The sequence below is a fragment of the Hippocampus comes genome, unplaced genomic scaffold (genome assembly GCF_001891065.2).
Source record: "Hippocampus comes isolate QL1 unplaced genomic scaffold, H_comes_QL1_v1.1 scaffold282, whole genome shotgun sequence".
Taxonomy (NCBI): domain Eukaryota; kingdom Metazoa; phylum Chordata; class Actinopteri; order Syngnathiformes; family Syngnathidae; genus Hippocampus; species Hippocampus comes.
This window is the reverse complement of record NW_017806073.1, coordinates 115,274-140,899: the sequence shown is the minus strand read 5'-3', so window position 1 is coordinate 140,899 and position 25,626 is coordinate 115,274. Positions and strand designations below refer to the sequence as shown.

At 42.2% G+C, this 25,626-nt stretch overlaps 2 protein-coding genes across 2 annotated transcripts in view; both read right to left on the bottom strand.

Moving 5' to 3' along the window:
- Positions 1 to 25,626, bottom strand: part of LOC109530548 (ephrin type-B receptor 1-like) — a 133,719-nt gene that overhangs the window by 37,513 nt on the left and 70,580 nt on the right. Inside the window, exons 6-9 of the mRNA XM_019894381.1 lie at positions 24,175 to 24,330; positions 16,383 to 16,645; positions 2,328 to 2,403; positions 747 to 871 (exon numbers count right to left, since the gene is read on the bottom strand). Coding sequence (XP_019749940.1) covers positions 747 to 871; positions 2,328 to 2,403; positions 16,383 to 16,645; positions 24,175 to 24,330 — 620 coding nt within the window. The remainder of the gene's footprint in view (positions 1 to 746; positions 872 to 2,327; positions 2,404 to 16,382; positions 16,646 to 24,174; positions 24,331 to 25,626) is intronic.
- On the bottom strand, positions 5,003 to 6,505 carry LOC109530551 (uncharacterized). The gene is made up of 2 exons (XM_019894384.1): positions 6,481 to 6,505; positions 5,003 to 5,745 (listed from the first exon to the last, which is right to left on the bottom strand). Exon 2 carries the CDS (start codon positions 5,742 to 5,744, stop codon positions 5,049 to 5,051), a length of 696 nt encoding a protein of 231 aa, XP_019749943.1. The 5' UTR covers position 5,745; positions 6,481 to 6,505; the 3' UTR covers positions 5,003 to 5,048.

Below are 25,626 nucleotides of genomic sequence, written 5' to 3'. Positions count from 1 at the left end.
ACTGTTATGAGTACTGGTTCTTGCTCTACGACGTTGCTGGGCTCTACTTGTAAGTCTGCCAGCCACTGGGCATTGGTATTAAGTGTCGCTCCCTTCTCCCAGATAGTCTTCCAGGAGTGCTCTGTCTCTGCCTTGACTGGGTCTGTTTCGGTCTTGCAACCTTTTCATTGCGAGTAGACCTTCGCTGGGTTGTTGAGAACATCATGATTGTTCTCCTGGCCTCTAACTCTGTTGTGTTTCGGCGGTTAGCCAAGGCAGTAAGTCTTTACTTGGCAGTCTCAAGTGCCTCATTTGTGGACATTATGCTGTATTTCTTGGGCAGTTCTTTCCTAAGCTTCACACGTTTGCTTTATTCTGTTAGGAGGCTAACTTCTCTGAGTTTACTTTTGCCTCTAGCCTTCTCTTCCACAGAATACAATGATTTGCAAATCATGTTCGACCTATGCTGAATTGAATACACCACAGAGAGTAAAATATTAAATGTTCAAACTGATAAACGTTGCTCTTTTTAGTAAATAATCATGAAGTTAGAATTTTATCCATGTCACATCCAGTTTTTATTCTGTGATGCACGATGACTGAACGGTTGTTTATTTCAGCAGTGAGACGGTGAGATAAGATGAGCAAGCACTGTCATCATTGCTGCTTTCACAGTCTTGATAACTGATTTTATTGACTCTAATTGACTGCTGGCAGTGAACAGTAGGGAAAAAGCACACAGACACACATTAGTCATCCAAATATACCTGATCATAGTATCGTATCTCATAGTCGAGGATTATTCCATTGGGATGTTCAGGGGGTGGCCACGACAATGAGAAACTGCGGCTTGTTGAGCTCACTTGGTGCATTATGGGTACCACTGAAGGAGCTGTTAAAAATGCAGGTGCACACAGTTAGTATTCTATCATACGAGAATTATGCAAATATATAATGATGCAATGACATCTGTTGGATTATTTACAACCATGGAAGAAAAACATGTTACCCCATCATGAATATGTGCTTGCCACTAATGGGGGTAGCCAGAATAAGGACTACAGTGCATTTTACACCTAATTTTAAGAGCCAGTGGCTGTTGTAGTGAAATGTGTATTTATGGTTTTGCTGATGGGATTTTTATGTTGGTTTTCATCTCATTACGGCATCACTTTGAGGGGTGAAGGGATGAGATGAGAAAAAGAGACAGACAGCAGAAGTTTTATGGGACTCAGAATATTCGACTAGAGTACCTAACAATGTTTTTTCAGCAAATGTTTTCGGTGCAAGAAATTCACCGACAATCGAACTCTTGAGTCAGGATGGCTGTGAAGACTGGATATGTTCGTGAAATCATTTTAGTTTTACAGTATGAGCCCACTAACACTGGACCTCCCCTTATTAAAATGTTTACATTTACAATTTTTCATCATTGTGCATATTATGGGTTGCATCACTTTCTCCTGGGATATGCTCAAATATTGTGCATGGTTTTAGAAAAAAGGAACACTTTTTTTGTGGTGTGCTACAACATTTGGGATTAGGGAAATTTGGATCTGGCAATAGATTTGGATCTGCTCAGAAAGTGCTGATGTACACAATGGATTACTTATCGAGAAAGAATGAGCCGGTTGCCTCCCACATTCCAAAAACATATAGATTAGGTTAATTGAACACTCTAAATTGTTAAGCGCGGATGGTTGTTTGTCTATGTGTGCCCTGCAATTGTCTGGCAACCAGCTCAGGGTGTCTCCGGCCTCCTCTGCAAAGGCCGCAACCCTCAAGAGGACAAAGCGGTTCACAAAATGGATGCATGGATGGATGGATGGATGGATGGAGTCTGGGATGGTAAATAGGTTGTCACGTCTATAGCACTTTTCTACCTCGGGTATCCTGGAAATTAGGTTGCGTTTTCCAGAATAGAATAGGAACATTTCAATCTGAATGCAGGTAGATATTTCACTTGAGTCTGTCTCTATAAAGTACTGAGGCACCAGGAACTTGATTGACTTCACAGTCTGTAAGAAGTACGTAGTCAGAGACTGGAATAAGTGTAGGGCAAGTGGTTGATGGCCAGAGAGAGAACTAAGAGGAAGGCATTGGCAAAAATGACAGCATGGTGAAAGCTGCAGGAAGAACACAGCGGAGTGTTGGGGGGGGGTGGCAGAAAGACATGGCAAGCCGAGAATATGTTCTATGAAGTAAAAGGCTGCAGCTTTTGCAATTTCCTATACCCCCCGAGACATCTCTTTACTCACATAATCCACAGTGCCCCAGGGTACGATTATGCACACCCCACAGATGGCCGCAAACACATCCGCTCACGGACACAATGCTTTTGCACTCACCAGCTTGATTAGTTGTAATGTTGATTGACACCTGCTGGGCGGGATAAGGGCTCTTGTTGGAAACTCCATTGACTGCCTGTAGAATAGTAACAGAATCAGCAATTTACATTATATACATATACGTTCATTTAACCTTGCTTTTTGAATCTTGGATAACATGATAAAATACATTTCCACAAAGAACACATACACTCTAAAGCTTGAAACTAACCAATACAAGAACTGTGTCCCACCAATATGCTTCAAAAAATATATAAAATATCCTCCGTTTTGTGTTAAGTTTTTATCATTATGTTTTGCAATATTGAACTGCAATGCTTGCTGCACTGAAGGGGGTTTATGTATTTTGATACATAGGACAAAATATTAAAAACACTTGGATCAATATGATGCAACAGTCCTTCACCACTGCAAACAACAACCACAAAAATACAAATATTGTTAAACAAGTGGCTTATTAACACTTTCAGTCAAACATATGCATAATTATTTCTTGATTTTTGATCATTCTTGCACCAGATGTCATCAAATTATGCAGGTCTATCAAAAGAAACTGCCAGTGAGTTTTAGAATGCATGCTTTCCATTGCTGACAGACAACTCCTAAAGTCTTGGCTGACATCGCTGTCGCAGACAGATTTTATCATCTGTGAGGTAATTAATTAAACAGTTATTTCCATAACTGCTTTAAATACACTCTTCAGCCGATTCATTTCAAAGTCAACACAGCAAATAAGTGCTTGATACAAGTATGAATTTTGGAAACGACATCCTGTACTGGCCCATCTGCTGCAGTTTGTGGTTTTGTCAGTAAAAATGTCACCGCTCAAATAACATCCCAGTCGAACTATTTTCAGCACGCTTCAAAGGATTAACTTTGCAATCGTTTGCCATTTCTTATGGCTTGTTGTCACAATAATCCGATGGTGCCAAGATAAGAATATTTATGCAGACTCGAAGCAGAAAACACACTGACAAAGTCGAAGTGCTTTTGTTCAGTGTTACAAAGTGTTTCAGTGCCACGCCAGATGGAGACGATTATCAGTCGCCTGCATGTAAATGTCAAGGAGAAGTGTTGGTTGTATTAAAAGATGTTCCTATTTTTGTTTCGTTAATTTGCTTCCTTTTGCTAAATTGGCATCGCTTTGATAGGATCCTCTCCCTGCATATTGGATTGCTTTTTTGTGAGCTTTGGACTTCTCTGTTACATTTCATATGCATAATGGGATGCTGTACAAACATTCGTGTTGTGTTTCTGTTTGTATGCAGTTTTACAAGAAAGTCTTCCATAGAAATATCAAACGGTGCATTCTCATCTTCGTGTTTTTATTGGAGAATTGTTTAGCTTGCTGTCTACACCGTGCTCTCATGTCAAACGCATGGTTAGGGCAGAAGAACAGGTCTATTTTAATACATTTTTTTGCATGAAGCACACCAGATTATAATTGCATTATCTTTGTGTTAGAATAGACAAATACAATGTTGTCATGTTTTAAAGTTTCATTTTGTTACATGCTTGATTGACCTCGAAATGCTTGTGTTCAGAACATCTTGCACACAATGAAAGCACAGAGAATCAGGGGTGAATTTGAGGTCAAGGGACCCACGAGCGCATGGTACCTGACCACATCTCAGAGAGAAAGATTTAACTGTCATTAGTAGACACACTGGCGCCTGTTATCTGACAACTTGGAAAGGAAGATTTAACTTTGGATGGAAGGGAGTACTCTGAAGGAGTACTCGTACACGCCATCAGGAGAAAGGGTCACAAGCCAGGTTACAGACGTATCAGTTCATGGAAAGACCGCTCATTAAAATGTCTATGTTTCTGTTAGTTTATGGATGTTGGTTCTGGTACCAAGGGAATGCTTTGTCTTTGGGGGTCCACTGAGGGGTGACCCCAATGGGGCCGTCCAGGGGTGTGGTATGTAAATGAAGATGGGAGTGTTTTTCTGATGTATTACTTATCATTTGCATACACAATCAATAAAAAGGCCGGCAGAGGCTGCAGGGGTCGGGTGACAGTGGAAGCGCACACTGAGTGGCTTCATGGAGAACTGCACCTCCTGCCGGCAGTGAAAGTTGATCTATTCCTGCGTCGAGCCTTTGTTAACTGTCCGAGTGAAAATCTCTGGCACTTTGTGAAGCATTGTATGTTAAATACTTTCTTGTTATTGTACTGTAAGTTTAAATGATACATTTAGCTTTATTATAAGATAAGTTAAGATATCCTCTATTTGGCCCACACTGGGGAAATTTACAGTCTACAGCAGCAAGATTGTGGGTAGAAAGAAGAAAGAAGAAAAACAAAGTGTTTGCATTCACAAAATGTTACAGTTTCAATGTACACCTGACAGCAGTAGGTAGGAACGAGCGGCGGTATCTCTCTTGTACTCCCGATCGTCCCCCTCTGTAATGAGGCCAACAATCGCAGAGTCATCGGAGAACTTCTGAAGGTGGCAGTTTGGAGTGGTGTGTCTGAAGTCCGAGGAGGCGAGGATGAACAGGAATGGAGCCAGAACAGTCCCCTGCGGCGCTCCCGTACTGCAGAGAAGCCTGTCCGACTCACAGCTCTGCACCCTTACGTATTGCGGCCGGTTTGTGAGGTAGTCTATAATCCATGCTGTGAGATGGTGGTCCACTCCGGCGTTCTGCAGTTTGTCCCTCAGTAGGTTGGGTTGGATGGTGTTGAAGGCACTGGAGAAATCAAAGAACATGATTCTCAACAGTGCTCCCAGTCTCCTCCAGGTGTAACAGCACTGAGTGGAGGAGGTAGATGATGGCGTCCTCCACGCCGATGCCAGGCTGATAGGCAAACTGCAGCGAGACCAGTGCCGAGCTCACCAGCGGTCGAAGGTAGGCAAGGACGAGTCTTCTCCAGCGTCTTCATCAGGTGAGACATCAGCGCCACCGGTCTGTAGCTGTTCAGCTCCTGAGGGTGGGGGTTCCTGGGCACTGGGACCAGGCACGAAGTTTTCCACAGCTGTGGAGCTCTGCCCAGCTTCAGGCTCAGGTTCAACATGTGCTGGACAATGTCACACAGCTGGTCAGAGCAGGTCCTGAGGAGCCGAGATCTGATCTTGTCCGGACCTGCTGCCTTCCTCACATTCATTTTCCTCAGTTGGTTCCTCACCTGCTCTGTTGTGACGGACAGGCAGTAACAAGGTGACAGACTGGGTTGTTGTGAGCTGGTTGAAAGAGGAGGGGGAGGAGAAGTCCTCAGTGAGAGTGGGTGCAGCTGGTGGTTGGGGGAACGGACAGACGTCTGGTCAAACCGGTTGAAAAAAAGGTTCAGTTCATCTGCCCAGTCCTTGTCCTTCTCAGTCAATGTCTTTGGGCTGTTGTGGCCTGAGATGGTTTTCAGGCCCCTCCAGACACCAGTGACATTACTGGCCTGTAGCTGGTCCTCCAATTTCATCCTGTATGTCTTCTTCCCCTCTCTGATCTTTCTTCTCAGCTGGATCTGCACGGCTTTCAGCTCCTCTCTGTTTCTCGACATAAAAGCCCTGTTCTTCTCCTTCAGGAGGGCCTTTATGTCGGGATTAATCCATGGTTTGTTGTTGGAAAACCACCGCGCAGTTCTGGTGGGTACGGTGGTTGGGGGAAGGGACAGACGTCTTGTCGAAACGGTTGAAGAAACTGTTCAGTTCATCTGCCCAGTCCTTGTCCTTCTCAGTCAATGTCTTTGGGCTGTTGTGGCCTGAGATGGTTTTCAGGCCCCTCCAGACACCAGTGACATTGCTGGCCTGTAACTGGTTCTCCAATTTCGTCCTGTACGTCTTCTTCCCCTCTCTGATCTTTCTTCTCAGCCGAATCTGCACGGCCTTCAGCTCCTCTCTGTTTCTCGACATAAAAGCTCTCTTCTTCTCCTTCAGGAGGGCCTTTATGTCGGGATTAATCCATGGCTTGTTGTTGTAGAAACACCGCACAGTTCTGGTGGGTACGGTGTTCTCCTCACAGAAGTTTATGTAGTCCGTGATGGTGTCAGTGAGTGCATCAATGTCCTCCCCATGAACCTCGCTTAAGAGTTCCCACCTGGTTGTGTCGAAGCAGTCCCGCAGAGCATCTTCAGCCTCCGTGGACCATTTCCTGACCATATGGGTCACAGCTGGCTGCCTGTGCACCAAGGGGTTGTACACAGGCCCGAGAAATACCAAGTTGTGGTCTGCTCTTCCAAGGGGGGGGGGGTGTATATGCCTCCTTGGTGTTGGCATAAAACAAGTCCAAAATTTTATTGTCTCTATTGGCACAGGTTACATACTGCGTGAAGGTTGAAAGGGAGGACGACAGAGAGACATGGTTGAAGTCCCCAGAGATGATCAGCAGGGCGTTGGGGGACTGTGTTATGTGTTATGCTAGCTTCAAATGAAATACAGCGCCACCTGTCTCCTAAACTTTTGTTCACCATGCAAGTATACAGGGCTTGTTTCGAGTGTAAAAGAGGAGTCTCCTCCGTCAGATGAAAAAACAAAAAGTTTGACTATTGCTAGTCAATCTGGGGATCGGTGGTTGTGTTATTACCTTGGCTGCAAAATTAAAAATCTTGACAGCTCAACAGCTGTAAACAAGCTAATACACTCACCAGATAACCCACTTCCTTGCTCCCCACTATCCAGAAGAATCTGAATCTGAATCATATTTGCTGGCCATATGTGCAAGAAACACACAAGGAATTCCATTCCCAGTTACAACCCGTTCAGAGGAACATAGACAAGACAAACATGAGCGAGACAGGACGATACTCATTTTTCGCTCGGTCCCTGCAGCTATTGGAAGATGGTTGTGTTATCTACCTCTCCGTTCCACAGACAGCAATGATTTAGAAGTGGAGATCGGGCACAAACACGCCTGAAACCAAGTGACAAAGGAAATTTACATCGTGAAGAGAAGCTATGCAGAGAGGCTGAAAAAACAGTTCTCTGCTAACAACTCTGCATCTATGTGGAATGGCCTGAAAGCAATCACAAACTATAGGACACCATCCCCCCAAGCAGTGAAAAATAAGAATCTGGCTGATGAACTAACCATGTTTTTTTGCCGATTTGAAAAGGACACACCCACTTCCCACCTCGAGCAGAAACTACTCTATCCACATCCCCACCCTCATTCTCTGCCCGACAGATCCACGAACAGGACGTGAGACGCCTCTTCAAGCAGCAGAAGATCAAGAACTCTGCGAGGCCCAACAAAGTGTCCCACTCCTGCCTGAAAGTCTGCGCTGACCAGCTAGCTCCGGTCTTCACACAAATCTTCAACAGATCCCTGGAGCTGTGTGAGGTCCCATCCTGCTTCAAACAGTCTACCATCATCCCAGTTCCCAAGAAACCAGCAACATCGGAACTGAATGACTATAGGCCTGTTGCTCTGATGTCATGAAGTCCTTTGAACGGCTTGTGCTGAACCACCTAAAGAACATCACTAGACCCCTGCTGGACCCTCTTCAGTTTGCCTACCGGGCACACAGGTCTGTAGAGGATGCAGTCAACATAGGAATGCACTACATCCTTGAGCACCTCGACAGCACAGGGACCTACGGAAGGATCCTGTTTGCGGATTTCAGCTCTGTGTTCAACACCATCATCCTGGAACTCCTCACCCCCAAACTTCTCCAGCCCGGTGTGTTCCCTACGATCTCTCCCTTAGAGTTAGGGTGAGAAGCTTAGTCATCCAGGAGGGATTTAGAGTCGAGCCAGTGCTCCTCCATGTTGAGAGGAGCCAGATGTGGTGGCTCGGGCATCTACTTAGGCCCCGGGGACGACCCAGAAAAGTCCTTTGGTACCCTTGTTTGGTTTGGACCAAAAGCGGATTTTCTTTTTTTCATTTGGTGCAGTTTATATTCACATAGTACATTTGGCAACTGAACTCTATTCTGTTTGTTTTGGTCATGCTAATGGTCGAAGAAGAAGAATCCGTGCTTGATTGTTGCACCCTCTTGGCAGCATGCATGTACCAGCACTGATTTTGATGAGACAAATGTCATCGCTATTTGACTGTCACCACTTGACAGTGCAGGGATACTTGTCTTATTTGCCCCTGTAATGAGTAGCATTTTTCACTGCACCATTTTGTTTCGTAAAGACGTCACCACTGTTAGACAGTTGGTACAACAGTTGGTGCAACTGGATGGATGGCTGCCAGAGCTGAGGATGAGGAGAGAGGAGCGTCGCTGTGGAGCGTGGATGCGTATTTGGAACTGAGAGCCTGTGCTTGGAATTTAAGTGGATTTAAATGTCACAGAAGAAGTGAGCCAATCTCTTTTTTCATCAATGGATGCTACAGCTTCTTGTTTACTTACAAACTTAGCTTGTAGCAGACGTATGGGACGTCATGCACGTTTTGAGCATGACGTCTCTGACCCACTGGTGCAGGGACACTTTGATTCTCTCTTTTATCTATAACTGCTTCAAACAACAAGGCGTATGCAGGAATAGTGGTTACCACTGTCCATGCATTATGTTATGTGTTGTGACATCGTATTTTGTTATTTTAAGTTAACTTTTCTGTAAAGTGCTTTGTTGCAGCTGCAGCTGTTGTTAAAGCGCTATATTAATAAAGATATTGTATTGTCACATTGACGCATGTGACGATCACCACACCCATTGGATAGAAATGACGAGGGCGGCATGTGGAGCACAAACCCAGAAATGGAGGAAAACATGGAATTCATGCATGCTACATTCTTGCCAAGCATATTTGTGCTGTTATTAGAGCTACAAAATAATTGTGAGTGTCAAAAGCAGCTCATTGTATTGTATTGTATTTAATGCAGATTTCGCGACACTATCCATCCATCCATCCATTTTCTGATCCTCTTATTCTCACGAGGCTGGCAGGTGTCCTGGAGCCTAAACCGAGCTGACTTCGGGCAGTTGGTGGGGCACATCATGAACTGGTTGCCAGCCAATCGCAGAGCACACAAATAACAATTTTCAATTACAATTGCACCTTGGGACAATTTAGAGCGTTCAATCAACCTACCAGGCATGTGTTTTGGAATATTAGAATGAAAAAGAGCTAATGACATGACCAACAGTTGCGACGCTGGAGGAGTAGCCCTCCAATGGCACCTGTTGGTCACAAACGGAACATAACCATGTCAATAAACTATGAAACAAAACCAAATCCAATCTAAACAAAAACGGGAATCATGACAGTACTCCTCCCATAGGAACAGACGCCAGACGTCCCAAAGTCAATCAATGGCGGTCACAGAATGTACGCCACCGGAACAGGGACTAATGGCAGCCAAAGGATGTGCGCCGCCTGAAGTGGGACTAATGGCGGCCATAGGACGTGCGGCGCCTGAAGTGGGACTAATGGCGGCCACAGAACGTGCTCCGCCGGAACAGGTACAGATGGCGGCCACAGGACGTGAGGTGCTGGAACAGGAATGGGTGGCGGCCGCAGGAAGAGCACTGCCTGAGTGGGAATGGGTTTCGGCTGCAGGTCGTGCGCTGCCTGAACAGGGATGGGTGGCAGCCACAGGACGCGCGCTGCCTGAATGGGGATGGGTGGTGGCCATAGTACGTGCGCCTGGACAGGAACAGGTGATGGCTGTGGGATGTGCACCGCTGGCGCCAGGTGGTAATGGGATCAATTGCCTCTGATCCTGCAGGGGCCATTATTGGTCGGATTGTTCTGTCATGTGGGGCGTGATGGTGGAAGACCAAAAAAAGCAGGGAGGCAGGAGAAGCAGTGTGTACTGAACAAAATGTAGTCACAAAAAACACTTCCAGGGGCACACTGGACAAACTAAATCAATAACATGACCAAAACCCCAAAACTCAAAGTAGCAAACAAACAAAAACCCATGACAGTAGCACAACCATCCGACAGTGAGTGGTCAGCGTGGCAGTCCTTTTAACAAAAAAGAGCTAATGACATGATGATCAACAGAGGTGCAATGCCAGAGGAGAAGCCCTCCAATGCCACTTGTTGGTCACAAATGGAACAGAACCATGACAGTAAACTATTAAAAAAAATTAAACCTACTATAGACAAAAACAGAATCATGACAACCATCCCAAAAATATGGTATTTTATGTGCTATTTGACAAGAAGGAACGCTCAGCAAAGATGCAGACTACTGCTTTGGCTTTTTCACATCAAAAGGTAGCGTCTTTCCTGTGTTTGTGTGTGCTTTGTATAATAAATTGATGAATTAATTTATTTCATACTATTGTGACAGTTCTGTTTGAAAAGAGGTGAGGTGTTCTGCCACAGCAACATTTATCACCCCTCTTCATTCGTCATTAAGGTTGTTAGTATAATTAGTAATGTTGAAGTACTGTATGATTAAAACTATTGCCTGTATAGCTAATAAAAGTTTTATTATGATCCCGGTCTTTACACCGAAAAAAAAAAAAAATCACATCTCATAGAACTGATTTCAATGGAAATATTGGTTTTAAAAGATGAACAAATCGACTATCATCCTAAAATGAGTTGAAGAACCATTCTTCCATAGAGAACATCCATCATTTTTTCAAAAAGCCAATTTACTCCAGGGAGCATATCCGATAAAAATCAATGCCCTTTTATTTCACAATGTAAATATGAGGATGGTTTTATATTGATTCAACCAAATCGTGTGAGACATTTTAAGATACTGTAGTATCTGTTTTTTATGAAGTATTGAATAGACTTCGGGTTCAATGTAGGCAAACGTAGCTAGTTGGAGAAAAATGGGCATATGGTTGTCAAACACAGGTAACAGTTGCATACCGGGGAAAAAGACATAAGTCAGCGGCCGGGAAAAGGACTTATGGGATTAAACAGAGATGGTAGCGGTGGGAAAAAGGACACATGTTAAACGTAGACACGTGGATGGTACTTGTTGAAACCCACATGCAATCACACAGAGGCCCGGTAGGGGCCTCTAATTTATTTTAAAGAATAAAGATATTGTGATACCATTAGAACCCAGAACCAAGACATAGAGCATTTTATAGATACCATTATAAACTAGATGATAGCGAAAGCCCTAGCCAATCAGAATTACACAACGCATTGTGATACCAATAAAACTGATGAATAACCAAAAACGACTGGCCAATGGCAGTTGAGGGGATGGCCTCTCGCAACGCCATATAAACCATGTTCAATCCCGAGGGATTTCAGAGTTCTCCTGATGTGCACATCTGTACCTCTCCGGGTTTTACTTGAATAAAACTCGTTTGTGACCAGCCTGCACTTCGGCCTCTGGACTCAATTTGTGTTTGACTCTCGAACGATCTCGGCTTCAAGCTTAAAGAAACAACTGGTGCGTCCCCTGGTCTGCGGTTCAACAGAGAAGCGATTCTTCGTGTGTCGACCCACCTGATCCTCCGGCCGGCACCCGGGAGAGAGGCGGAACGCCTCGGCGCGCCCCAGACCTCCAGGGAGAGGCCTGGATCGGGCTCCGGGTCGACACATCAATACAATGTCTGTCTGTATCAAAGTGTGTATGCAAGATTATTGTGAATTTATTGTGAACAGATTCCACAAGTTCACTAGGCAACAGGAGGATGCTAGCTAAGCTAAAAGCTATGATGGACAGTCCCTCCCATTCTCCAGCACGCCCTGACAGCACTAGGTAGCCAGAGACTGTTACACCCGCGCTGCAAGAAGGAGCGATACCGCCGCTCGTTCCTACCGACTGCTGTCAGGCTGCTGAATAAAAAATAAAATGATGTGAAAAACAATTGTAAATAGCACATCCCCCTTATCTATATCTATATTTATATTGCACTTAATTGAACGGTGTACATTGAAACTGTAACATTTATTTTGTGAATGCAAACACTTTGTTTTTCTTCTTTCTTCTTTCTACCCCCAATCTTGCTGCTGTAGACTGTAAATTTCCCCAGTGTGGGACAAATAAAGGATATCTTATCTTATATTTTTTAATCGTATCAAGAAATACCAAACTGACAAGTGGAATCATTATGAGGAGAAATGAGCAAGCCACAGTTCAATCACACACCATGACAGAATCCCACACTGCGCTCAAAAGGACACTGAGGTGACAGTTACAAGACAGGTGACCTTGCAGCAGGCACACAAGCCTGATGGTAAAGTTGGCTCCTGATCAAAGTTTGAAGGTCAAGTTCAGTTACAGCCTTAAAGCATCTACACGATTCGACTATTGGAGCGATTCCTGATAAAATATACCTGCAAAATGTGCAAAAGAAATCAAAATTCAGCATGGTTATCTCGTTCCTCATGTATCCTTGAGCAATGACATCCAGCCTGCTGTTGATGAGACATGAGGTACTTACGATCAGGGTCGTGTAACAGCATTGAATATAATCCTTGAAGAACTTGTCATGGAACTTTGTAAAAGTACCTTTCTTAACTTTTGTCAAAAAAATTGTGCTGTGTTAGTCATCCAAGATTACCGGTAAAAGCATATATTGTATCATGGACCTTTCATTTTACCAATTAACCTTGAGCTTGTGAAAGATTTGATAAGATACAGACTTTGATCACAATCAGATTCAAAATCATCAGAATCATCTTTGTTGGCCAGGTATGTAAAACACACAAGGAATTTGTCTCCAGTAGTATGCACTAGAGGTGTCAAATTATCGCATTAATTGCAAATAATTAATTACAGTCATATTTAGCGTGTTATGTTTTTTAATCGTGTTAATCTAAATTTTAATCTCTAACTTTATTGTTTCTGTAGGTGAGTTGCCTTTTTCTAATATCCCTTTTTATGTGTTCGAGTTGTTGAGGGTGGGGAAACAACTGTCAGTCACAGCCTGAAGCGGACATTGATTGGCTGTCATTATGTTTGGGCTTGTTTAGCATAAGCTGATTGGCTCCCATTGGAGTTGGGCGGGCTAAGTAGGCAGCGGTGAGGAGAGGAGAGGTGAAAATGGAGGAACATGTGAGAGTTCTCGGCACAATGAATGGACAATTTACATTCCAAAAACACCCTGATGGCACTATTGATAAAGGTAGAGTGTTGTGCCTAATTTGTAAGGAGTTTGCTTACCACCTAAGCAGCTCAAGTTTCGCCTCCTACATCAATGCAAAGCACCCAGTCGCGAGTGCAGCCACGGCTAACGTTAGTTCCGAAAGTGTTAGCAATGGAGGGAGCCATAGCAAAGCTCTTCGTCAAACTAAACTCGAGGAGAACAACCCGTACGAGGAATGAAGTCGGCATAGCTGCTGTGTCCTCTGTAGCCTATAAGAAGTGATTGATGTTTATTTCAGCACTTTATTTTTTCATGATGAACAGTGTTATTTCTGAAGTGCTAACTTACAGCACTGTGCTTTAAGGGTCTATTTGATTTATTATCTGAAGCAAGTTCCGTGTTCAGTACTTGTATTGCTCAGAAAAGTGTTCTTACTGTTTTTGATATGTTAAGCTATTCCTAAGCATTTTTGATGGACCTGGTGTTCTCTTTTATTTTTATTTTGTAATTATTTGGAGATATACAAAAACAAAACAGTGATATTCCCCTTGGTGGTCGAAACTAAAGGTTGCAGGTAAGATTTGGGATTAGTCTCAAATACAGTAGAAATTAAAATGCTTGGACTGCATCTGTTCAAGTCTTAAAAAAAAGCAACTTTACAATACCATTTTTTTGTGATGTGAATCTTTTGATCTGCCTCAATGCTCAATAATGTAATGAATTTAAAACGAAAATAGGGTTTTTCTCAGCAATTTTTAAATGAGATTACAATATACATTGATTCAATCAATTAATTACAGATCATAATTAATTAATCTCACCATTTTTTAATCTCTTGACAGCACTAGTATGAACTACACGAGTATTGCAGTAAATAGCAACTATGACAAATAAAGACATGACAGTAGGACTGCCCAATGGCAGCTGTGTGACAATGTGCAGTCATCGAGCAGAGATAGAGTGATCAGTGGTGCGGTACTTAACTATGACGGTTGTGCAGTTGGTGCAGATAATCGTTGCACCATTTTTTCAAGTGACCAGTAGCAGTAATTATAGTACTGTACAACTCTAGGTGTGCAATTATGCAGAAAGTCCTTGAGCACTTAGAAGTGTCTAGTGCTGTGGAATATTGATCAACGACAGTTGTTCAAGTATGTGGGGAGCTGGACCTACAATGATAAGTGCGGTAATACAATCCCAGGGGTGTGCAAAATTCGCAAAGAGCCACTATAGATTTGAGTTACTGTTAAAGGTGAGGGGGGAGAAGCTGTTTGAATGTCTGCTGGTTTTGGTGCACATGATTCAAAAGCGCCGACCTGAGTGATGCAGTTTTCATTTTGGTGAGATAAAGGGCCATATTTTGGTAGATTGGTGCCCATGCGCTCTGCGCGACTTTATTTGGGTGCCTGGGCAAGCCTAGTTTAATGTATTTGGGACCAAGACACCCCTTACTGGGCTTTCCGGCGCACGGAGCTGCCGCACCCCCGACACACTTGCTAATTTGGTCACAGAAACTCGACTACCCTTGGCCTAAAAACAGACAAATATCCATTTTTATATCGATTAGCGTGGCTGTGAATTTAGTAGACGTGTTATGCCTCGCTGCACATTATGAGTGACGCGGCTGTCACACACAGACTTACACGTTGTTGGTGCAAGGCAGTCAATTGCCCACGTCACATACATGGCTGACGATGTCATCTGCAGTTTCAGTGCCAATGTCATGCATGGACCCCAGCGAGTCTATTTACATTTCCGCAATGTTAAGCTGGTGTTTGCTACGACCGCCCTGATTTTATTGCAAATGAGGGGTGCCGCCGCACTTGGCCAGCAAAGTTAGATGTTTCATCCCAAAACTGCGCAAATGCCCCATAACACCCACGTCTACGTGTGCAAAGTCTCGCAAAATAGCAAAAGAAAGAAAACTTCACCCATGTGCACAGTTAGACGGCACTATCTTCTTTTTTCATTATGAATACTTTGAAAGCAGAGGTGACTGAATTTAAGATGACATCTTTAAAAGACTACACAAGAGAAATTGCTTTCATAGGATGTATATTTCATTTCATCATACTTTTATCAACTAATAAGTAAACATTTAAAGATGCTGAAAAAACAGAAACACTAATATGAAATCTGACCTCAACATTTACATGAATTATTGCCTTAATTACCTAATGAGCAGAAAATTTTATTCGAGCAATCTTGTAAAAGTTCGACGTCTGTTGATCTAAAAGACAATAGTGTAGCGTTATGACGTTGCGGGGCACAGTTGCAAAAATATTGGTGGTGCGAAAAAACAAAAATAAAATAATTGAACAAAATGAAAACACAAGCGATAAGATCTTTGCAGACTGGACCTTGGTATTTTTACGTCTTTCAGACGGAGTTTTGTGTGTGTGTGATTGGACACAGATGAATGACATGTAATTACTTTTACCTGTCGCAACAACTACACATAGACACATGGTGACAGATTCAAGGCGGCCCGGTGGTCCAGTGGTTAGTGCGTCGACCTCACAGTGCAGAGGTCGGTTCGATCCCGGCCCCGGCCTCCCTGTGTGGAGTTTGCACGTTCTCCCGTGCCTGAGTGTGTTTTCTCCGGGTACTCCGGTTTGCTCCCACATTCCAAAAACATACTCTCAATTGTCCCTTGGTGTGAGTGTGAGCGTGGATGGTTGTTCATCTCTGTGTGCCCTGTGATTGGCTGGCAACCAGTTCAGGGTGTTTCCCGCCTACTGCCCAAAGACAGCTGGGATAGGCTCCCGCATCCCTTGGGAGGATAAAGCTGATCAGAAAATGGATGGATGGATGGATGGATGGACAGATTCGATTGGGTCACCTCTGAATTTTGTCGATCATGAGCGAGACATATGGTGCCTTGAAAGGGTCAAAAATCAATTTGGCAAAAAGCTCCATTTTAAAATTGGAACATAAGATGGTCCCTGAATTCTTAAATTCATATTTAATGGAAAAAAAATGCAGTTGAGCTAATCTGAGTCCCAGATATTTTTTCACCAATTTATACTGTCTAATAAAATATTCTACTGGTATAGTAGTACTTCAAACATTTCAACACTTAAATGTATGTTGAAAAAGAGGTCTGTGTATAACAATTAATTAAACAATATGCACCATGTCATGAAACAAACCTGTATGTCAAAGGTGTATGTCGTGTGGGCCCGCAGCTTGCTGATTTCCACCTTGGTTACTTTTAACCCCCTCCGGCCTGGAACATATGCCACGCTGTCATCACATGGCTGACACAACCGTCGCTCACTGTTGTGACAACGGTGGCACAACACATTATAGGACAAGTCTTCACGATGCCCGATGTCACGTGGTGGATGCCACTCCAGTTGCACTGATGTCTGGTTAACAACTGAGACCAAGTTTCGAGGACCTGAAGGAACACCTGGAGAAGGAGATGGGATTATGAGAGCTAGATAAAACAAACATACAAACAAACTAAACCCAGAGTGTACTTCTTCATTAATCACAACTCCTCCATTATTCACAACAGAAATCACAGAACATCATCAAATTGAAAAAAACACGCACACAATTATGTAGATCTTATGATTTCCACCATCCTTAAATGAGGTTGAGTTCACTCCTCAACATTTCATTTACATCTTTACAAGCTATTTATGAAAAAAAAAATACTTGCTTCTCCTGTGACATAGTGTTAGTTTATTTCAGCACGTATTTGATGGCATTCTTGTGTTGCATAAAAATAACATCAGTTTAATTCACTCCTAACATGCACAGCTCAGTCAAATTTAATTGTATTTAATCATTTTAGGTTTGGAGAATCTATGCCTTTATTTTTTTTCTTTTCCTAGCTTCATTTTGTGTGTACAAAGTACTTTGACTTGGCTCTCAGTGATCAACTGTCATCAAATGCTCTTTAAAATGAAATAGCAGTCTCCTATCAAATCTAATTTGGTTGAAAATAAAATAACAAAGCTGCCTCTTTTAATGACATGAAGTCTCTCACTATTGGGGTATGCAATGGCTAAAACTCAATTGATGTTTGCCCTTGAAATGAAAGACAAAGGCAATTCATGGGAGGAGTGTGGAGCAGCGTCGCTTGACGCCAAAGACCTTTTCACTGTGAAAACCTGATTTTTCTTCAGCATCAATTTGTGTGTGTGCCGCCATTGTTGGGGTGAGTTGCTTCCCCTGTTGTCAGGAGAAGTTAGTGGCCAACTGTTTCATTTCACCTATAGGAAAAAAATAAATTTCTCATATTATTTAGATATTACCTCCAAGAAATAACCCAAGAGATGATTAGTGGTGGCACACAAGCAGCGTGGGGTTTCAATTATTCACAAGTTTTGAGTGAACGACAAAACGCATGAGCTGCAATTGTGTCTGATAATACTTGTATGTTACCGCATAAGAAAACTCGAACGTCATGGGTCAAATAAGTGCAAAACTGTAAACACAGGCCTGGGAAAAAGGTAATCTCAAGATGACATGGAAGTTTTTCATTTATATGCTGATCGAAATCAGTCGCATATCAGCACACCAGTGAACACCCTGGGTAAGATCACAGCACAGTGCTGCATCATTTCCTCCCTCAATATCGCATCACAGCCACTCAGTCAGGTAAAGGTCTTTTTTGTTACATTGCCTTTTGTGGTCAAGCATTAGCATTGATTTCAACAGTGAAATCAAGTGAGTGAACTGTGCATGAACCATCTTTCAAATTCCCTTAAAACTATAAAGTTGTATCTAGGCCAGCAAGGACGTGCACATGTCTAAAGATAGTACACATGCACGTACGAAGCAAATTCTCCTTGTAGCATTGTCAATGCCCCAAAAAACCGAATCTGCAAAAAAATAAAAACAAAAAACAAATTTAGATGCAGAATCCCAATAAACATTTATTTATATCCAGCAACTCCTCACAACAATTAGAGACTGGAGGAGGGATTGTAAACTACTTATATACATGCATGCGCGCACAATAACACACACACACACACGCACGCACGCATGCACACACACATACACAAATACAATCTGACTTGCTGCAGAGACAGCCTGAAATGATTCATGTCTCAACCTACTTCCACCACGTCTCAATGGAGCTGAGAGCAGCGAGTGTGTTTCTAACCCTGCTCCTCGTCTTGCATAGCAATGCAGCCCCTTCAACACTCAAAACAGATCTTCACTTCACCGAAAAGCCAGTGGAATGTGGAAGATGAAAGGATGGCATTCTGCTGCAGCACTGTCACTGGTCAACAGCAAATTTTAATCAGAGGTGGCTTTATGTGTCCCTTAACCTATTTTTGACACTGATTGAAAAAAAAATGTCTTTATCTTTTTCCTAGTATTTCAGGTTTTTGAGATGTTTTCCTGTTTGACTTTGACCAATAAAAGCTTGCGCAATATGGGATGAAGTTATTACCTTTAAGAAAAAAAATTCAAGCTGTTGCTGAACCAGACGCTGAACTCATACATATTACTAAATATGATATTATTGTTGCAATATTATTATTATGAAATCCTGATGTGCTAGAGAAAAAAACAAGGGCAGATTTAGAATCGGCACAAAAAACTTTCAAGAAAAGTTTATTTGCATCTCTCATGGAAAAAAAAAAAAAAAGACATTTAAAAAAAAAATCGTTAAAATGTGTTGACTGGTGTAATTTTACAGTTGAAATGTTGCCCTGAACGTTCCATAACATAGAAAGCTAGATCTCAAAATCAACAATACAGTGAAACTCCTCTACAACGAAATCATGTTTGCAGCAAGAAATTTTTCACAACAGGGGGTTTTTCACTGTAGCAAATTTGATCTCAGATGTAAGCACACACACACCCACACACACAAACGTATGTGTACACGCACACACAAACGTTTGTGTACTCTATTTTTATTCCAATAGTACATAAGTATGAGCACACACTTATTTGACACTTCATATTGTCAGTGTAGAAAGAAAAAAAGGGAAAGAAATTGCGCGTTTCCTCGAATGCTTTACTTGTTATCATGCTAAAAACAGCCACGGGACGTTTCGTAGTCCTCGATGGCCATAGTTAGCTCTCGAAGGCTAAAATCCTTACGCTAACTGGAGCGCTAATGAGAGAGAAGCGCTCCAGTTAGCGTAAGGTTTTTCGCCTTCGAGAGCTAACTATGGCCATCGAGGACTACGAAGCGTCCCGTGGGTGTTTTTAGCATGATAAAAAGTAAAGTAAATGTCCGTCGAGCCATAAGCAATTTACTCTGAGCAGCTAATCGGATGCTACGGATCTAGCTTCAGTATCTACACACATAGACAGTGAGGTCTATGTGGCCTCTTGGCCAATCGGAGGCCAGGATGATGCTCGGTAAGCCAATAGCAGAGCAGCTATGAGTATGTTGAGCCCAGGAAACTCGCAGCTGTGACCGAAATAAACATCGTTCACTATGTAAACCAGTGTGGTGGTTGCTGTTGCCTTTTGTCGAACGAAGCAGTACAGGTCGCTGTTGGATAAGACTTCGTTGTAGTGAATGTCTTCGCGAGGCTGGAGCAGACAAAATGATTTCGTATAACGCAACAGGGGGTTTTTTGTCGTATGGGGGGCAGGAGAATGGGAATTGTGTTAATGCATGAAGATTTTTTCACATAAGGGGGTATTTTCGCCCATGCAGGTTTCGTTCTAGAGGAGTTTCACTGTGTATAGGTTTCTAGTGCTGGGCGATATGGAAAAAAATCTACAAAATATACCAATGCTAGCCGTTTTATATCACAATAATAATACAGCACAATATAATTTCAGTTATTCTATTAAAAACTGGATACAACACAGTGTGACTGCTTACCTTTTCTCACCTTTTGATGACATTAAACAGACCTGCATCAAATGATAAATGCATCCAGTCGTGGTGCTATATAAAGTCAACAAATGTAAATAGAAGTAAACCTACATATTTTTGAACAAATCTAGAAACTAATGTTGCTGACAGAAATTGAAAAAATATAAAAAAAGATAAGCTTTACTATAATGCAATTTTGAAAACTTATTTTTCAGATCTCAAAAGTAAAAATCAAAACTCAGGACTGCATTATGAAAACAAATCACATTTGTACTGTTCTATGCATTCAATAAACTCACTATATATGAATCAATTTTCTGAATCGCTTGTCCTTAATATTAATATACAATCATACCTCGGTTTTCGACCATAATCCATTCCAGAAGGCTGTTCGAAAACCAATTTGTTCAAAAACCTAAACCATGTTTCCCATTATAATCAATGCAATAAATTTTAATCCGTTCCAAGTCTAGAAAACAACTTTTTTAAAGCATTTTTTACTCTTTTACACCATAAACTGCATACAGATGTAATAAGAGAGCAGGTAATATGTAAAATACTGTACAAACATTTGTATGTTTCATTTTTACCAATTTTAACATAAACATTAACATTGTAACATAAAAATTCAAGTAACAGCTCTCTCTCTCTCTCTCTCTCTCTCCCTCTCTCTCTCTCTCTCACTCTCCCTCCCTCTCTCTCTCTCTCTCTCTCTCTCTCTCTCTCTCTCTCTCTCTCCTCGCTCTGTCTCATCGTGACAATTGTAGATCAAATTATTTTACGACTTGAAATAATAAACTCTAAAGTAATGGCTGTAACTATGGACTCTCTCTGCAACCCTACGCTACGGTACGAGGTAACATCCCTCCATCCATTTTCTGAACAGCTTAATCCACACAAGTTCAGTGTCGTCCATATTAAAAGTTTGCTGGGGAAGATATTCCTCGGCCTTGATGAGATTTTCAAACTCAACTTTTAACTTTTCGGCAGATTCCTTGTCTGAACTGGCTGCCTCCCCATGACAAATCACGGCGTGCATCCCACTTCTTTTCCTAACCCTTTAGGCTCAGGGCAACTTCGCCAAAAACGCCTAAAAAGGTGCACCCAAAGTACATTTGTAGCTGTTCTTGAACCATGTGGAGTATCAGCATAGTTTTGGAAACAGTTTTAGAAAAATGCAAAATGTTATGAATTTGAATGTTTCTCCCAAACAGTCAGAATCTGTGTAAGTGCTCCTGTCACTGAACTATGTATGGATGTTTGAAAACAGAAAAAAAGGTGAATCTTATGTTCGTCTAATTTCATTTCAAATCTCCAAACAGAAAACTTTTAAAAGATGTATAACATGTTCACACATGTACTCAGCTGACGACGTGCATCAGCGATTTGTTTTGACAGATGACGGAGGGCCCCTCGGTGGGCCGTCCTAACTTGAATGGGCTAAACTTTTCGAACCATCCTCTGCTTGCTTGAAAATCAAACTCTTCAGGAGCAATGCTAGGATCCTTTTTTATCAAATGTCCATACAATTGTCTTGTTTTGCTACAAATCGTATATTGGCTAAGACCGTCCCCTGCTAGCTGTTTCTCATTTATGAAAATAAGCAAAAGTTTCTCCACTTCCTTTAATATTTGTGGCCTTTGTTTGCTAAACAAACGAGACCCTTTAGCTACATCAGTGACTTTAAGATGGTCTTTCTTTTTTAGGATGCTGCTGATCGTCGAGTTCGGCATGCCGAACTCCTTAGCCAACACAGACACACAAACACCTGATTAATATTTCGCTATCAAATCATTCTTAAATTAAATAGTTTTGCGCACTATTTTCCTCTTTTTTTCACCCGCTTTACTTCTTCCACTTGCTTTCTTTGGTGCCATGATTAGGGGCTGATACACAATGCAGAAATAACAGTCCAATTTGCGTAAATGTCAACAATCACGATGCTTTAAAAAAAAAAAATCTTTATTGAGCATGTCCGCTCACATTGGACGTTCTTTTTTAAAAAAATCTTTATTGAACATGTCTGTTCATAATGGAACGCGACACAAGGAAGCGTCACGTCCTCGTGTAAGGAAGGCGAGAGGAGTTGAGTGGTGCATTCAAGTGTGCTCAGAACCGATTTTCGGTCGTAATCCAAGGCATAAAAAACTCGAAATTTTTGGTCGAAAACCGATTTGGTCGAGAACAGAGACGATCGAAAACTGAGGTTTGACTGTATATTTAATTTTCTTGGAGTGGAATTATTGTCTGTCAGCTAATGGCAATGCAGCAACATACAGATTCAAAGTGAAAGCTTTTTCCCATCAATTCAAGCTTATTTGACGTATTAACGTTATTCATTGTCTTCACGATATATATTGTCATGTCGCCCAGCTCGAGAGGTTTCCCTGCTGAAAACTGCATGTACAATTCATTGTTGTGCTTGTCCTTGAGTGCATCGCTCAGACCAACCAATCACAAACGATGACTTATTTTGGGAAAAATAAGCTATACAATGATCCCTGGGTGTATTGCGCTTCATTTGCCGCACCTTCAGTACATGACGGTTGTATTCAGGAAAAAAACCGTCGAATGACTTAGAGGTTTTATACATGCCTGTAAGCATAATTGGTTCCCGGCGCAATATCGACCAATGACAGCAAGAGTGGATTTTTCCCGTGAGCTGATTGGCTGCGCATCTTCACAGCCCCTCCCAGCACCTTCCCTTGTGTCACATCGTGCTGTTGACTCTTATGATCGTTCGACTGCCTCTCTCTGTCATACTGTCTCTTCTGTTATGTTTGCTACATGCGTGGTGGGGAAAGAGAGAGAGAGACAGAGAGAGAGAGAGAGAGAGAGAGAGAGAGAGAAAGAGAGAGAGAGAGAGACAGAGACAGACAGACAGAGACAGACAGACAGACAGACAGAGCGAAAGAGAGCAAGGGAGAGAGCGAAAGCAAGCATGCGAGAGAGAGGGAGGGAGAAGGGGAGGGCAGTGGGGATTGGGTTTGTCCAAAAAAGCAGCAAGTCTCTCTTCACCTCCTCCTCATCAATACCGTTTAATTGTCTTATCATAAACACATCGGCTGTGCGGGGATAGTTGGCCAGGAGGTAGCTGGAGGCTATCGGTGGCTGCACCGTCAGAGCGTAAAGTGAGAGTAACACAAGTCTCTGTTTCTCTCAGAGGGCAATGCTGATGAATGTTAATTACTGTGTACGGTTTTATAATGAAAATTTCAGTAAATGCGTGTACTGCTGTAGTCTTTATCTCAAATATGTAAAGTATAATCACTGTTTACATATTTTAAACATGCTGGTACCCATATACACTGACACAAAAATTCCTAGGGGAGGAGCAAACCCTTCTTTTTTCACTTAGAACGGGCGGATCCCGGTCCCGGTCCCCATTAACTACACTCCATTATTTGGTGCTGTTTGGGGTTTAAAAAGAGAAAAAGAGGCTCCAAACCATGCATTACATATGCCCCCCAAAAGACTGATGTCTGGCGATGGGTCTGTTGAAATGGCAAATTTGGTAAGACGTTTAACTAGCAGTGTTGTCCATTACATTCCCTCTAGGACAGTGGTTCTCAACCTGGGTTCGATCGAACCCTAGGGGTTCGGTGAAACGGCCTCAGGGGTTCGACGGAGCCTCTCCCATGGAGGTTAAGACACACCTGACTCAACATGTCAATTAGTTATGACACGCCCGCTTGGCCATCACTGGCTGCAGATGATCACATGACATTGCTTGTCCAATCAGTCCTGTGGGAAATTTAGTTCGCTCAGTGGTCAACGTGTGACTGTCGTGATGGTATGTCGTAAAATTAAAAAAAAAAAAAATTATACTTTTGTCTTGAAATTTCAGTCGTGATGGTATGTCGTAAAATTAAAAAAAAAAAATTTATACTTTTGTCTTGAAATTTCATTTACTTTGTTTCTGTTCTTAATAAATGCGTTTTATAAACCTTGAAATTGTAAAAAGTCATAATTTTGTTTTTTCACAAATGAAGGGTTCAGTGAATGTGCATATGAACTGGTTGTGTTCGGTACCTCTCACAAGGTTAAGAACCACTGCTTTGAGGGTTTGTTTTTTTTTGTACAATTCAATTTTTTTTTTTTTTTGTATACACTTTTGACAGAGAGGGACTCACTGGTGCACAAGTCCTGTGGTTTGTCCATGTCACCACGATAGTAACCATTCCGACATCCACAAAGGGAGGCAGCCTCGACGGTGGACCGACTGTTAAGTGGACATTGTTGACATAATCCGGGCCCCTGGGATGATTTAAAGGTGCCCTGTGGACAAGCTGTGAAGAAATTGGAAAATGAGAATGCTGCATTTGCATATTCGAACAGTTTTACCGATACTGAGAGTTCATACACAAAGTTTAAAAACACTGTAAGTTGTGTTGACAGTGAGATGGAAGGGGGATTTTGGCATGCCTGTACATTATTTAGAAAAGACACACAAATATTGTTGTAAGGTTTTGCTTTTAATATTCTTTGTAGCTACTCGACAACAGTTTTACAGCCGTGATCCTCTTATGTGGGTCAGAGTGCTTTATAAGTGTTAAATCAAAAGATTTACCCTTTAAGCCTTTATGCATCTATGAATAGTTTAAGATGGTGCGCCCGCATTTTTAAGTTTTTCATCATTCAGCTCAAACGAACGTGTTCTGAGCAAGCAGCACTTTTTTTGTTTTTCAGACTGCAGACATTCTTTTTCATTATTTGCCATCCTCTCAGAAAATAGGACTTGTGTGATAGAGGATAACATCAGTGTAGAATGCTAGGATTTAAAGGATTCATGAAGGCCAAATCAAATACCGGACTCCAATTGGAGGTGTGTCAGGACAGGATAACTAACAAATAAAACATACTAACGAAAAGCATTGAAAACTGAACTTCTCACAACGTTCACCCTTTTGGCAGCGAGGGTGATTTTACCAAATAATTATAACATATAAATCAGTGAGCCACATATTTCATTGTCTCTTTTGCAAAACTAACCACCCACATTCCCATTTTAGTTTGAGATCTTTTTCAAGATACCGGTACATTCATGCCAGCATGGCGAAATGTGTGTATGTACATTTTGCTTGCTTTCAGGCAGGCTTGCTCTGCCAACATTTTATTGTACCTGTACAACGGCAATAAAGATGGCATCTGGTGGAGTCTTTAGCCCTGTTCACACGGCACACATTTGGTCCGACGCTGCACCGAAATATTTTGTTGCGATATATTTTAAACCGGAGCAAATTTTGTGGAGCGGTCACACGTGCAAAGCCGCTGAGCGTGACAGCACCGGCGCAGCGTCAGCTCAGCTCCACTTGCGGTCACACGTGCAGTTTCTGATGCGGACCAAAACGACAGGAATGCGGAAGTAAAACAGGTTCGGGTCGGGTTGGGCTTCTCTCTCGCGACTTTTACCGGTATTTATTTTTCTTTTAATAAATATTATGGCGGACACTATTCTGTCCTTGTTCATTATCTGTCCTTGTTCAGAATAGATCCACTTGTTGGCAGTCGTGGAATAAAGACGTGTTTACAGTCAATCGTGTGTGCTCCTTATGACTGCCACAATATATGTTTTAAAAAATGTA

What these genes read in the sequence shown, in the direction of transcription:
- LOC109530551 (XM_019894384.1), bottom strand. Translation starts at nt 5,744, where the DNA reads ATGAAATTGGAGGACCAGCTACAGGCCAGTAATGTCACTGGTGTCTGG.